A 14,319-nucleotide genomic window follows, 5' to 3' on the forward strand; every position below is an offset into this window, starting at 1 on the left:
TCCATCCAAATCCTGGTAGTAAACCCAGATAGCAAAAATCCATGCCCTGTTAAGACTCCAGACAAATGTGTTGTACATACATCGCTCTATAAATGCTAAGTATAATTTGTTTTCTTATTTATAAAATTGTTTTTTTAAAATGATGGCTGATTGTGATGTCCTGCTCAGGACACCCAGAACTGTGAGCCACTGTGTTATCCCTCTGCCTCAGCAAGAGAGAGAGCTCAGCTGCTACAGAACTGTGTGTTAGCTCCTTAACACGCCAGCCTGTCTGCTTTGCCAGCAAACTCTTCAAGACTCTGCCAATCTAAACCTTGCCTGGCAGTAACAGTCAGTGAACTCCAGTTCCCGATTTCCCCAGGGAAGGAGTAACACTGGACAGTCACAGAAATTTAGATTTGCCTCCTTCAAAGAAACACAATGCACGCCAGCCTGTTAGGTTAGCTGAAGACTCTCACTTCACTTTAATACACAGTACTGAGATGGTGTTGTAATATAACAAGAACAAGCTTATTAATAAAGAACAGAGATTTAAGTGATACTAAGCAAGAGAAAAAGAGACAGGTCTGGTTACAAACAAAACAAAATAAAAAACACCGTTTAGTGACTAAAACTTGATCTTAGCAAATTACAATCATTGCCTAAGCAGTTTTCTTACTCACATCAAGTTACCAGCATCTCCAGCTTTCCAGGTCAGAGGACTCAGCATTCACAGAATCCAAGGATGCTGTTCCCTTTGTTCCCTAAGTGATGGATAACTAGAATGTCTGTCTGTTTGCAGGGCCGGCTCCAGGCACCAGCTTCTCAAGCAGGTGGTTGGGGCGGCTGCTCCGGAGAGGGGCGGCAGGTCCATGTATTCTGCGGCAATTCGGCGGATGGTCCCTCACTCCAGCTCGGAGTGAAGGATCTCCCGCCGAATTGCCGCCGCAGATCACGGCCGCGGCTTTTTTTTTTTTTTTTTTTTTGGTTTTGGCTGCTTGGGGCGGCCAAAACCCTGGAGCCGGCACTGTCTGTTTGCTCCCCTTATATTACCCAAAGTCCATTGTCTCTGCCTCGGGGTTCAGACTCTGCCCCCTCATGTGCTCTGTAAGCTGTAGCTTATTCACTCTGTTTACAGTATATGTAAATGCACTTTCATTGTCTTCTGCCAGTAATCAAGCCAGCTGGACAGGTAAATACACATTCCTTTGTCTAGGGCAGCCTGGATTTATGCCATATACATTTTAAGAACATATTTCTAACACAAATACATAACTCTTTGTACACAAACTGTACATACATCATGCAATGATTTTGGGACCAAGATGTCACCAGTTTACATATATCTTACATGACACTGTTTAGGTACATATTATGACAACAGTGTGTTGTGGGTACTGAGTATGTCAGGCCTAATATGAGTTACAGTATGGTGGGGCATTGAGTTGGCATTGAGGGGGCTCCCCCAGTCCCACTGATTGTGTTTCCTGATTTCAGAGGGTAATTTTAATCTTCCCCAGTACTGGGGTTTACATGAAGCTTTTGAAGAGAACACTGTATCATTTTGTTTTGAAAATTTATTTGGGGGAATAAGTGGATTTGGAATTGAATCAGCTTTCAAGAGATGTGATTTTTTTTATCAATAAGCTATTGTGTTTTGAATACACACTGTACTCTGATAAAACATCTGGCCAAGCTTGAGGATTGCAGTTATCTAACTGAATGTTTAGCAAAGATATCTTTCAATTCAGATCTTCAAGAGACTCTTTTGTGATTCAGCCATTCAGTAGTGATCTGTTTTCACACATTGACAGGAGGCTACTGCCTTTGATAACTTAAAATGTAAATCTGTCTTTGAAATACTGTTTGTTTCAAGTATATGGAGCAAACAAACTTCAGCCAGTCTCGGGTCTGCATTAATGTTTGCCTGTCCACCCTGATGTATGTATCTGATTGTGCTTACAGAAGAGGGCATGAACCAGTTTGTGTTTACAGGACCAATATGTGTGTGTCCTTGTTGTGCATTTGGCTTCCTAGCTGTGCCTGGGTGGTGCACATAAATAGATATATGAATGAAGTTTGGGAGAGGAAACAGTTGTACAAGTAAAAGTGTATACAGAAAAATGGAAGCTGGTCCATACTGCAAATAACTGAGGGACGGATTTTCAAAGTTATGCACCCAAACTTGTTTGCATACATTTGCACAGGACCAGTTTTTACACTCAAAAGATCTGATGTGCATGTGCATGACCAGTTAGTTGCCTAAGTGGCTGTGTGTGAAAGCATATACCTGCATGCACACATCAAACATTTGCATGAAAATGTATGTGCACAAGTAAATGTGCATGTCTAGCTTTGAGAATCTGTTCAATATACTCTGGGTCTTGTGAGTACAGAAGGGCAGGAGAATACTCCTCTCTTGTACTTGGTTCAGTGTATGATTAACTGCAACCTAACTCTCTCTCTATTTAAAAAAAAAAACAAAAAGAGAGATCGCCAAAAGTAGCATTCAGTTGTAAGATAGACACTCAGCCCTACCTCTTACACCACTTGCTGCTTAAGGAATAGAATACAAATGTAAGGTGAAGTTTTGTACAGCACTACAATTTTCCCTCTACTATCAAAATTTGACCTTTCTTTCACATACTATATGTTAACAATACTTTGAGCGAAGTATGCAGATTTCATTGCTTTGGGGCTTTTGGAAGCCTGGGTCCAATTAGTGTCTCTTTCTAAAGATAATGGATAGGACAATATATGCAAAACAGCCAAGGGCTCCTTGCTAACATGCAGAATTCTCACATTATTTCTCCTGCAGAGTATTAAAATTCTCCACCATTGCCCTGTCTCAGAAGTTCTTTAAGAAATAAAATTCCTCTAGCTAATGGATTTAGAGAGATATTTGACAGAAAGCTTTAGACAGGTTTTTATATAAGGAGAGAAAAAGAGAGAGAATTGTTCCTTAATAAATGACAGTAAATGCTACAGCTGTTTATCATCCTTCATTGTCATGCATGCCACACTGATTAGGCACTGCACTAAAGGTGGGGTAAAGCTTAAGTTTCATTTGAGCTCTCATGCCATTTAAGGCAAAAATCCACAGAAAACTGCTAGCAGAACTGATACTTTATGCCCAGCAAAAACTGATTCCAAACCTTGAGTGTTAGACTTACAGCTTTATGCTGTTTTTGTTTCAGCTTTGCCATTCTCTCCCCCCAGCCCCTACATCCCCCTTCCAGTTTGTTTTGTTGTGCTATTGATCTGTTTTTGGTTTGATAACTTAGGGTACGTCTACACTACCCACCAGATCGGCGGGTAGTGATCGATCTACGCTGAAGTTGCGTATCTTAGCTCAACCCCCCCTCCCTAGTGTAGACCTAGCCTTAGAGCCAGATTCTGCCAGCCCTACTCCAGGTGAGTCACACCTTACTCCACAGCTTGTCCCACTGGAGTCAGTGGCACTGTTCAGGGAGGGATGTATTATTGAGCATGCATATGGATATCGGAATCTGGTTCACCCCCTTGAAGCGTGGGTGACAGAGATGGCAATTCCCTGTAATAACTTTGGGAGGTGTTACTGTATTAAGTTTGTGGGCCAGGGATTATATGTAATTCCCTGGGGAAAGGTGACCACAACCCTCCAGGAATTAAGAACGGTAGGGGGAGATTAGGCAAATTAATTCAGGTTGTAACACCTCCAGAGAGGTACCAATACCTGGAGATGCTCACAAAAACTGGTTCAAACTAAATTCTTCACAATCCAACAGACAAAGAAAGGACTGACTCGGCCTGCTTTCTGATCCAGAAAACATACAGGATATTCTGTACAGGGGGGCCCCAATCCTTCCTGGGAAGGGTTGAAAGGACTTGACCTACTGAGTCCCTATAAGACTAATGGGTGACTACAGGTAAGCATGCATATAGGCCTTTTTATTGTTTCTTAATGTTTTCTTGGTAATGCTTTCATCTTAAGAATAAATGTGCTTGCTTATAAAGAGCTGTGTGATAACTCGTAACTGCTGGCAACTATGTTGTTCATAGCCTTCAAAGAGAAATCAAAATGCAGACACTCGCCAGCTTAGGCAGTCTGACCTGCTACAGATATCACAGTGTAGGCAAGGAATTGCGCAGTCTAGAAAAAAACCAGGAGGGAGAGAGACTCTGGTCTCTGCCCAAGAGAGATGATGACTGTGGAGCTGGGAGCCTAGAGTGGATGCCCTTAACGGATCGCAAAGAGGGACTCAATGGACAACTGCACCTGTAAGTCAGTGGGAGTCTGAACAAGGCCCCTACTGGTAGGGCTAGAGTATGGAGAGGAAAATAGGTGAGATGTCTTAAAAAGGAGAGGAGATAAATGGAGGCTAGTCAGAGTAAAGTTTCTGAAAATTTTTCTCACTTTCTCATATCCTTCTCACCGCATTCTAAACCCACAAAATTAGAGCTGACTGGAGGATAGCAATTGTGTTTTTATTGGGGATCAGACTCACTCAATAGCCTGGTGGTTATGGTACAGGCCTGGGATGTGGGAGACACAGGTTTAGTTCCTGCTCTGTGCAGAGTTTTTCATCCCAGGCCAGATCATTTCAAATCAGGGACTTGAACCTGGGCCACCCACATCATGTCCTAACCACCCAGTATAGAGGCTCTTGCTTTGTCCCTGACCCAAAAACTTCCCCAATGAAAGTTTAGTGGAAACAGATAGATAGATTCGGAGACATGTTTTGACTTTGACACAACAGCATATTTTGCCAAATCAGCAAAAATGTTTCAACCAGCTCTGCACAGATTGTACAACTGTTCTGTGGCAGGGCAGCTGCTCATATGTGGCACGCAGGGGATTAATTTTCTATTTGCCAACAATTGCACAGAGAATATTGTCCAGAACTACCCATCCTAATGCATGTGTTTGTCATAGTTTATTAGTGTGAGGCACCCATCTTCCAGTGTTATAGACTGTAGAAAGAGCCCTCTGAAGTCAACATCTTTTATCAGGACATCAGCCTAGGAAATTACACCATAGTTAAAGCAGGATGGGTCAATTGCACAGTACAGTGTGTATTTTGCTACACTATATTGGCTTTTCATTTACATGGTAAAAGAGGATTATTCATTAATGGGGCTCAGTTCAGCTGAATTTCACCTCTGGGTGGCCCATGGAAATCCCAGAAGCTTCAACAACTAAGCAGGCATGAAGGATAATCACTGAGTGGCAAATCTCCTCTCTCCAGCATCTGTAGAATTCTTGATTCAGCATTCCACAGTTATCCCTTTCCCCGTGACGCCTCCCAAATGTATTACCCTATATGGTGGTTGGATTGTCCTGGGAGAACTCCTTTGAATCTGCTGAACAGGGCCACTTAGTGGATTCATCTTTGCCACAGTGCTGTGTAATTCAGTGAGGGTATACATTGTCAACTTGGGATGAGTTTTCAGGCTTTGTGATCAGGCCTTGAGTGTTCTCTAATGTAACTTGTTATTTTATTTAGTACTCAAAGTTTAATCAAATCCAAACCTCAGCATTGGCAAATACTGTAACAAGGTTTCTTTGGAGAAATGTTAAAGATGTGTCATAATATTTGAAAAAAAATAAATGTGAATATTTTGCCAGCACCTATAATTTAGGTAGTGGGAAAATGGGTGAAGTATCTCTTGCATCTAGTTGAGTTTGATGTGAAAGGCAGTCATTGCTTTTCAGATTTGGCTAAAAGTAGGAATTATCCTAAATGAATGGGTTGATGATATTTGAATGGCTTTAATTTAGGCAGCTATAAGACAGACATGCTTTAATTCTGTGTATCAATAACAAATGTTCTGCATTTCCAAAGAACTTCTCTCATTTAACTCTTGCCCAGCCCAGTAGACAGTTTAGTTCATTAAAGGCTTCATTGTGGTTGCATCTAACATGGCCAAACAAGGGGGCCCTCTGGGCAGCCTCATTAGTCCTTGGATTGTGACTCTAGGCACGTAGGGGAGAGCAGGGGCTGCTATGTGCCTGATGCCCCCACTTCCCCTGAGGAGCAGGTAGGTAAAGCCCTGGCTCCACCTTCACCTCAGCCCCTCATGCCCAGTAAGTTTTGCTGGCTTGTGAGTAGGAGGAGTGAAAAAGGGCAAGTACTAAAGGCTTCAAAACATTGGAGATTAAAACTCTTATATCCACAAGAACTCAAACTCCCATCTGAACATCTTCTATTGGCAAAAAACCCCTCAGGGTTCCATTCCAATAGGCAGGCAAATTGGACATGCATTAGTTCCTCACCATTAAGGATTTCTATGTAGGTCAGCTGGTAGAGACACAGGTACAATAAGATTGAGTCATTTGAACTTTGTAAAATGCTTGTATGAAATGATTCTTGTTAACAGAGAGAAGAGGAAGTTTAAAGTTTACTCGTAAAGCCTCAAGATGTACTGTATATTAGGAACTCCATGCAGTTATCACTTAGAGACCTCCGGGTATAACTTTTTGGCTGTGCTAAGGATTCCTCATATCAGCTTCTGGAATCCTTGTTCCTTCTGTATATATTTGTAACTTTTATTTTAATTTCAACATAAAGTAAAACAATTTTAAACTTAGAAATTGTCTTCAATAGCCAAGTAATATCACCATCAACATATAGGTACTGCAGGGACACTCTCTTATATGACAAATTCAAGTTAGAAGCTAATTATAACTCTTCACATAACTTGAAAATGGGAATATATTATTAATAGCATTTATACTGTCCATCCATGTAGTGCAAATCCTTTCTGTGACGAGAATCATTAAAGATAGTAGGTTCTCAACTGCTTTAAGCCCCAGAATAATGTTCTAGTTAGTGTCCACTTTATTTGGCTTGATGCCCACTCATTGCATTGCACATGGATTTTTGCTCTGCTTTTGTCGAAGCTGGAGTGCTCTGACTAAAAGTGAAATTAAGAGAATGTGTGTTGTGACTCAGTGTTGCCCAAAGGGTTCATCTGAACAAATCTCATTGTAGTGGATACACCTATTGCTCTAAAGGTGCATGTGTCCTAATCCGAGAGGCCTATTAACTAAAATGTTTGTGCCCTCATTACACTTGGATGTAAAGCAGCTCAGCTTCTGTAAAGGAACTGAATACAATTGAACCATTGACCCACGGCTCGTCCACATGTTTGTGCAAAGCCCCGTGGATGGGTACTTCAGTTTTAGAAATGTGCTTCACACCGTACAAGAGCTACTGAAACCCAGGTTGAAGTTGTGCTTCATGAAGTACAAGTGCCTCCAAAAAACCCTTCCTGTTTATGCACAAAGGAAATCTTGGCAAATCAATTTAGATTGGCAGCACAGTCGAGTTTTTTAGATCATGCCTTAATCCTTCCTTGTGTAAACACTGAGCATTCAAGGGGAGAGGATGTGTGAGGGATTGAGTGGGGTGTGTGCTTGCCCTCTTTGATTTACAATAAAATTCAATTTAGTAACACAACGATGGAAAGAAGGGAAGATTTTTGTATTTATTTGTTTTTGTTTTCTTTTTTTAATACCTGGAGGAATACAAAACAATACAACTAGCTGGAACAGTAACTTTTATAACTTTTGTGTTGGAAGCACCATTGTAAATTGAGTCTAATGCACTGTAGGTTTTTGCAGGAGGCCTGAATTCTGTTTCCTTTCCTGAGTTGAAATCCTGGCCCATTGAAGTCAAATGCCAAGACTCTGACTTCAATGGGACCAACCAGGATTTCACCCATAATCTCTTGTCCGATCTGTCCAATGGAATGCAATTGCCTCAGCTACCTGGGAGGGAATGAAAACCTCATTTTATTCAACATAAACCTCTGTGGTTGACTAAGAAACTGCTGATTACTTTTTAAGGGAATCCCTTTATCTGTTTGCGAGTAAGGATGGGTGACTCCAATGCAAGGCCTTCAGCATGAGAAGTGTAGAAAAATGGAGAGCTCCCTAAGGCTGGAGAGAACACCTCAGGGGCTGAGAACGGGGGTGGGATTGGAGAGAAATGCACATTGACTCTATATTAGAAAAAAATTATTTCCCAAATCAAACTATTGTCAAAACCTTATAGCTGAATCTCTTCACTGGCAACAGTGTTTCTTTAACCTTGAAAAATCTTCTCTTCCACTAGGTTGTAGGCAAATAAAGTAGAAATAGTTTTACAATTATTATCAGACATCATTATTATTTATGTTACCGTAGTGCCTCGCGTCCCAACTGAGATCAGGACCCCATTGTGCTAGGCACTATACACACACCTAGAAACAGCCCTGTCCTGAAGAGCTCATGATCTAAAGACAATAGAACAAAAGGTAGGAGTGGAAAGAGGTGAAGTAACTTGTCTAAAGTCACACAGCAGGTCAGTGTGACAGCAGACAAAGCCAGAAATAGAACCTAGGTAGGTCTCCCAACTCCTACAGCAGTGTACTAGCTACTCTAGGACATGCTGCCTTTCATGGTAAATGCTAAGAAGGTTTATTTTGTACATAGGCTAGTAAGTTTTAGAAATTGCTCCTGTTAACACTTGGTTGAAATGTCCACACAATGAGCTAGCATGAAAAAGGAATCCACTGACACTGAGGGATTAAAACATAGCTCTTTGTTTTAAAGTGGCCTGATACATTGTATATTGCTTGCTGGGTGGAATAAGTATAGTTGAAACAAATATGGTGTCTGGTAAATAAACTCACTTCTGCATCAGGAGACTCTGTAGTAATAAGTGACTCAGCCCTCAAACTCCTACTCTGCTCTGACTGTCTCACAGAGTAAAAAAATGACACTGTTCTGCTAACTAAGCTGACAGTTTTACATTTCCAGCTCTTCTATAATTAGTATTGATTCTAAGCGCTCTCTGGTCCTGTGACCCTTGTTAGTGTCCTTTTTCTCTTATAAAAGCAAGTCGACACCTGCTGCCCATTTCAAAATGTTTTTCATATACTTTGACTAGAGCTTGGAAGACTTTTGATCTGAGTGATTCTAAGATTGCAGCTTCAGGCTCCTCAGTTAGGACCATGGTACTTGGGAAGAAGCTATCTGAAGTCAGCATCAATGTTCAAGTAGGATTTTAAAAATAAATACCTGTTCCTAATGTCTCTGCCAAAGGGTACAGATACCTTGTCCCTGGCAAACAATAAATTACTGGCAACTTGTGCTCATAGGTGCTTCATTTATGGCCCCAAAAGCAGGAATTCCACAAAGGGAGGGACCACAGGGGAGAAATCTGGTCTCTGAACTCCGGGCTGTATATATTGGTAAGAAATGTAGAGCTGAGTATTTGGTGCTTATTGGGTTTCCTGCAACCAAGAGATAAAGTTCTTGCTGGAGAAGGGGCTCTGACTGACTCACCTGCCATTTTGTTGTATAGAATTGCTTCACCCGCGTAGTTTTCTTTTACAGGAGCTGTTGGCTGCCATCTTGAAATTTCTTCTTTAGGGAAACAGTGCCATTGACTCTTAATTTTGAGTTACAGTAGCATGTTGGAACACTAGGCATTCTTGCGCACACAGTATCTGCAAAATCCTACTCTAGCCCCCCAAGTTGCTGTTTTGGGAGGGCAGTGGTTTCGGGACAACTGATAGCACATTTTTCTTCCTGCTGTGTGGTGTGAAAAAATTGAAAGTTGATGTTTTGCCATGTATTCTGCAAATCATAGGTATACCATAATAGACATTAAAGAAACAGAGAGGCAGGGTGCAACTCTTTGGGATACCAGTTTAAATAACCTCTTCAAGAGAGGAAAAACTCGTTCACTAGCTGGTAATAAATATAAGACGCTCAGGCCTTGGCTGCTATTTTTATCAATGCTGCAACACACTGAAATCCCTTCTGAACTGAACAAAGGAATAAACCTGCTGAAAGAATAGATTTACTGACATTTAAGGAAACTTCCCTGTTCTATTCTTTCATGAAAAATTGGGGGATAAATAGTCACATAAATCTTGTGCAAATAGCCAGAAAGCAAATTAAGGACAGCAGTGATGCATCTCCACAAGAACCTTCTTGTCACGGCTTTCTGACTTCTTTGGATTGGCCTTTTTGAATGGAAAATTCAGTTGGTATTTTACACACTACGGTGAGTTTCTCTCCCTCAGCATTCATTTTGCCTTAGGACATCACTGCAAGCAGAATATATGGTATGATGGCAACCTCTATCCTTTAGGACAGCGGTAACCAAAACCAGGCTTGTAGGGACTTGATTTGATCTCCATGGGGGAGGCAGGACAGTCAAGGTGGAGGCGGAGGAAATAATCCCATTTCCTGGGATTAACTGGGATTGGACTGAACAGCAACCTATGCTGAAGCAATTCTGACTAAACATTTTGACAGTCTGAGGCCAACAGGGTCATTAGACGGTGTGTCCTTGTGAATAGAGTACTAGAGTGAGATTCAGGAGACCTGGCTTCTAGTCCTGGCTCTGCCACTGACCTGTTAGGTAACTCTGGGGAAATCATTGCACCCCCCTGTGTCTCAGTTTCCCCATCTGTAAAATGAGGGTAATTATATTGCTCTCTTTTGTAAAGCACTTTGAGAGCTACTGATGAAAAATGCTGTACAAGAGCTAGGTATTATTTATTAGCTGTGATGCTGAGAGTGTGACACAAGACCTTGCCACTTGTGCACAAGCTGTAAGAATGACTGAATGTACAGTGCAAAGCAACAGAGGGTCCTGTGGCACCTTTAAGACTAACAGAAGTATTGGAGCATAAGCTTTCGTGGGTGAATGCCCACTTCATCAGACGCAAGTTAGTCTTAAAGGTGCCACAGGACCCTCTGTTGCTTTTTACAGATTCAGACTAACACGGCTACCCCTCTGATACTTGAATGTACAGTGTGCTGTTTTTAGAACATAGTGAGCAAAAATCCTACATGAACAAGTCAAACTCTTTATGAATGAGTGGGTGTGATGCTCCCATCTGGTGTTATCTGGACCGGTGATCTGCTAGGTCACTCCAATCCTTGACTCTGGGAGCCAGCCTTACCGTGCTCTGCTGTGAGAACCCCCACTCCTGGGGTGTTCACGCACAGCCTCTGGCATGTAAGCTGCTCCTTGGATTGTGCAACCGAATGACACTAGCCAATATCTCCGGTCCCAGACACAACCCTAGGAACCTCCGTCTTGCAGTGCCCAGTTATGCCACTAGATGCTGCAAGCTTATATGAGTTCGTCAATTTAACAAAGAAATTGATAGGTACCAGGCTTGTTATCCCAAGGGGAGTCTCTGACATGCTTCAAACCAAACGCATTGCTTCAGGTAGAATAAACAAACAGATTTATTAACTGCAAAGATAAATTTTAAGTGATTATAAGTCAAAGCATAACAAGTCAGATTTGGTCAAATGAAATAAAAGGAAAATACATTCTAAGCTGATCTTAACACTTTCAGTGTCCTTACAAACTTAGATGCGTCTCACCACAGGCTGGCTGGTTGCCCTTCAGCCAGGCTCTCCCCTTTGATCAGCGCTTCAGTCGCTTGGTGCGGTGTCTGTAAATGTAGGTGGAAGAGAGAGGAAGAGAATGGCAAACATCTCTCCCTTTTATCATGTCCTTTCTTCCCTCTTGGCTTCCCCCCCTTCAGAGTCAGGTGAGCGTTACCTCATCATAGTCACAAACTGACCAAAGGAAGGGGGGTGACTTACTTGAGAGTCCAACAGATCCTTTGTTGTTGCCTAGGTCAGTGTCCTTTGTTCCTGTGAGGCTGGGCTGGGTTTGTCCCATGCATGCCCTGATGAGGTGTAAAATGCCCCTCTGCTTTTGGAGAGTTTTTGCCTGGGCTTGCTTTAAGCCACGAGGCTACATTTTCAGCCTCTTAACTATATATATGAAATTATAACCTATAACATTACTATGACATTACTGTAACAACAATTACTATAACATCACTATAACAACAATGCTCAGTGCATCATGAGCCTTCCGAAGACATTCGACATGACAAACTTTGCATTGGATACCACACAATCATTTTATAAGGATGAACACGGGGGTGTAGGGTGTTCCCATGAGGCACAGAACGTCAGAGTGGGTTGTTCTAATATGGGACACACAACTTTGAGGGGTCTAGCACTCACTTTCTGTGCCCATTGACTCCAGTGGGAGGACATACAAATGCTCAGCAGCTCTCAGGATTTAGTCCCTGGACAATATTAACCATTTACATCTTAACTGCCGAGGACTGCATTGTTTTCATTTCACAATGACTAACATGCCCCTTTGTTTTGTGTCTTTAAGACTCCCTGGCTCTGGAACACAAGGCAGTGCTGGAATGGATACCCATATCAGGTAAGTCATCCTGTTATATAGAAATAAATATACAACCTCATTGAGAAGTTGTTTTTACTATGCAAACCCCACGTTTTATGCAAATGTTGATTAGCTTTATCAGACTAGCAAACAGACACCATTTCGCTCCCCCTATTGTCCAAGTCATGGAGGAGCAACATGAGCCGCATCCTCAGAGAAGGAAATATACCCGTCCCTCCTCGTGAGGACAAAGTGTATCAGCGATAACTGTCAGAAAGACAGTATGTCTGGGGGGGACAAAAATCTCCCCTGAATGAAATGTATGCATGGTGGGAGGAGATACCTCCTCGTACTCAAAGTGTGGGAAACGCAGCCTTGAAACCACTCCCCACTAGTGAGGTCCCAGAGCTCAGGTTCCAGCCTGAGGCCAAACATTTACACAGCAATTTTACAACCTCGCAGCCCAAGCCCCCATGAGCCCAAGTCAGCTGACCCGGGCCAGGCTCAGGTGTTTAATTGTGTAGATGTTCTCAGAGAACTAATAATACTTACCTATCACTCAGAGGTGTTGGGAGCATCAGTTAATCAATATCTATTAATATCAAATTTTAAATAATATATTAATTAGAGAGCTCATTAGAGAAAAATGTCATCGTGCATATGTGGTTAGGAGTTGGCATTGGCAGCCATTTGGGAAAGTTCAGCTTAATGGATATGTATTTTTATGCAATACCAGTTTGCATTTATCTCATCACAGAAGTATCATACTTGCAAGATTACAGAAGAATGTAAGTAAGCATCAGGCTACAATTAGAGAGCCCTGGGGATTTCACAGCTGTTTGAGTGAGAGCAAAATTATGTTTGGAGCTAATTGCCAGTTTCAGAGCAACCATTTCCTTATGCCTCATCTGTCTTCTTAATACTTTTAAACATAAATCCATTGTCATGATATATAGTATTTTTTTAAATCAGGTATCAAAAATCACAGATATCACCTAACGATGCGGGCTTCAAGACTTGTGGTAACTTGTGGTTGTGTTTTTGTTTTACAGCATTTCTACCCATCTAAATTCCAAATTTTCAGAAAGCCTCCAAACATTCACCTGTTTAGCCCCAAATGTTGTTTTTCATCTTTACTTGTGTAACAGCAGTACTCAAAACCCCCAGCAAGGATCAGGGGCCCATTGTTCTAGACCAGGGGTCGGCAGCCTTTCAGAAGTGATGTGCCGAGTCTTCATTTATTCACTCTAATTTAAGGTTTCACGTGCAGTAATTCATTTTAACCTTTTTAGAAACTCTCTTTCTATAAGTCTATAATATGTAACTAAACTATTGTTGTATGTAAAGTAAGTAAGGTTTCAAAATATTTAAGAAGTTTAATTTAAAATTAAATTAAAATGCAGAGCCCCCCAGACCTGGGCAGTGTGAGTGCCACTGAAAACCAGCTTGCGTGCCGCCTTCGCACACGTGCCATAGGTTACCTGCCCCTGTTCTAGACATTGTATAAACCCATAAGTAGGGTTGCCAGCATTGTATTTCAAAAATAAGGGACTGTTTTCTTAGCTCTCCCGCCCCACTCCTCCTCCCGATAGTAGTAGCAGTATTCTCATAAGCAGTATTCACATAGTTTGCCAGGGTATATCTTGCTGCTCTTTGCAGCACTCAGCAATTCCCAATCTTGTCGTACAGAGATGAAAAAATAAGAAGTGTCCTTTGTAATAAGGGACCCTGTCCATAAGCGATAATTAGTACCCAAAAAACTAAGAGAAACCAGTTTAAGAGTTTGCAATTTGAGACGTCTAAAATGTCAAGACGTTTGTAAACTGCATATTACATACATAAGAAAATCTGCTTCTGAAGAAAGAATCAGTATGATTGGCTAATGAGTGTGAATATTTGCTAAGCTTATGATCAGGACCGAGAGGTTGCCCTTTGTTCCTGAGAAAATTAGTTGTACCCTTTGAATGCTAGTGGAGATCTATAGAAACAAGCTGCAGACAAAGAGAAGGTCCAGTGCCAGAGAATGAGTTTTGATAGCTAGCAAATCACAAAATAAAAACAGTCATTGTCCCAGAGAAAAAATGTGTGTTGGGCTCTAATCAAGGTTGTGTTTGCGGGGGTTTTGTTTGTT

The 14,319-nt window shown here is 41.6% G+C and overlaps 1 protein-coding gene across 2 annotated transcripts in view; it reads left to right on the plus strand.

Annotated features, from left to right (window-relative positions):
• Positions 1-14,319, plus strand: part of CERS6 (ceramide synthase 6) — a 215,759-nt gene that overhangs the window by 151,069 nt on the left and 50,371 nt on the right. For both annotated transcript variants that reach the window (XM_034785788.1, XM_034785789.1), the window contains exon 5: positions 12,177-12,227. In XM_034785788.1, coding sequence (XP_034641679.1) covers positions 12,177-12,227 — 51 coding nt within the window. The remainder of the gene's footprint in view (positions 1-12,176; positions 12,228-14,319) is intronic.

The sequence above is a fragment of the Trachemys scripta genome, chromosome 11 (assembly GCF_013100865.1).
Source record: "Trachemys scripta elegans isolate TJP31775 chromosome 11, CAS_Tse_1.0, whole genome shotgun sequence".
NCBI classification, from domain to species: Eukaryota; Metazoa; Chordata; order Testudines; family Emydidae; genus Trachemys; species Trachemys scripta.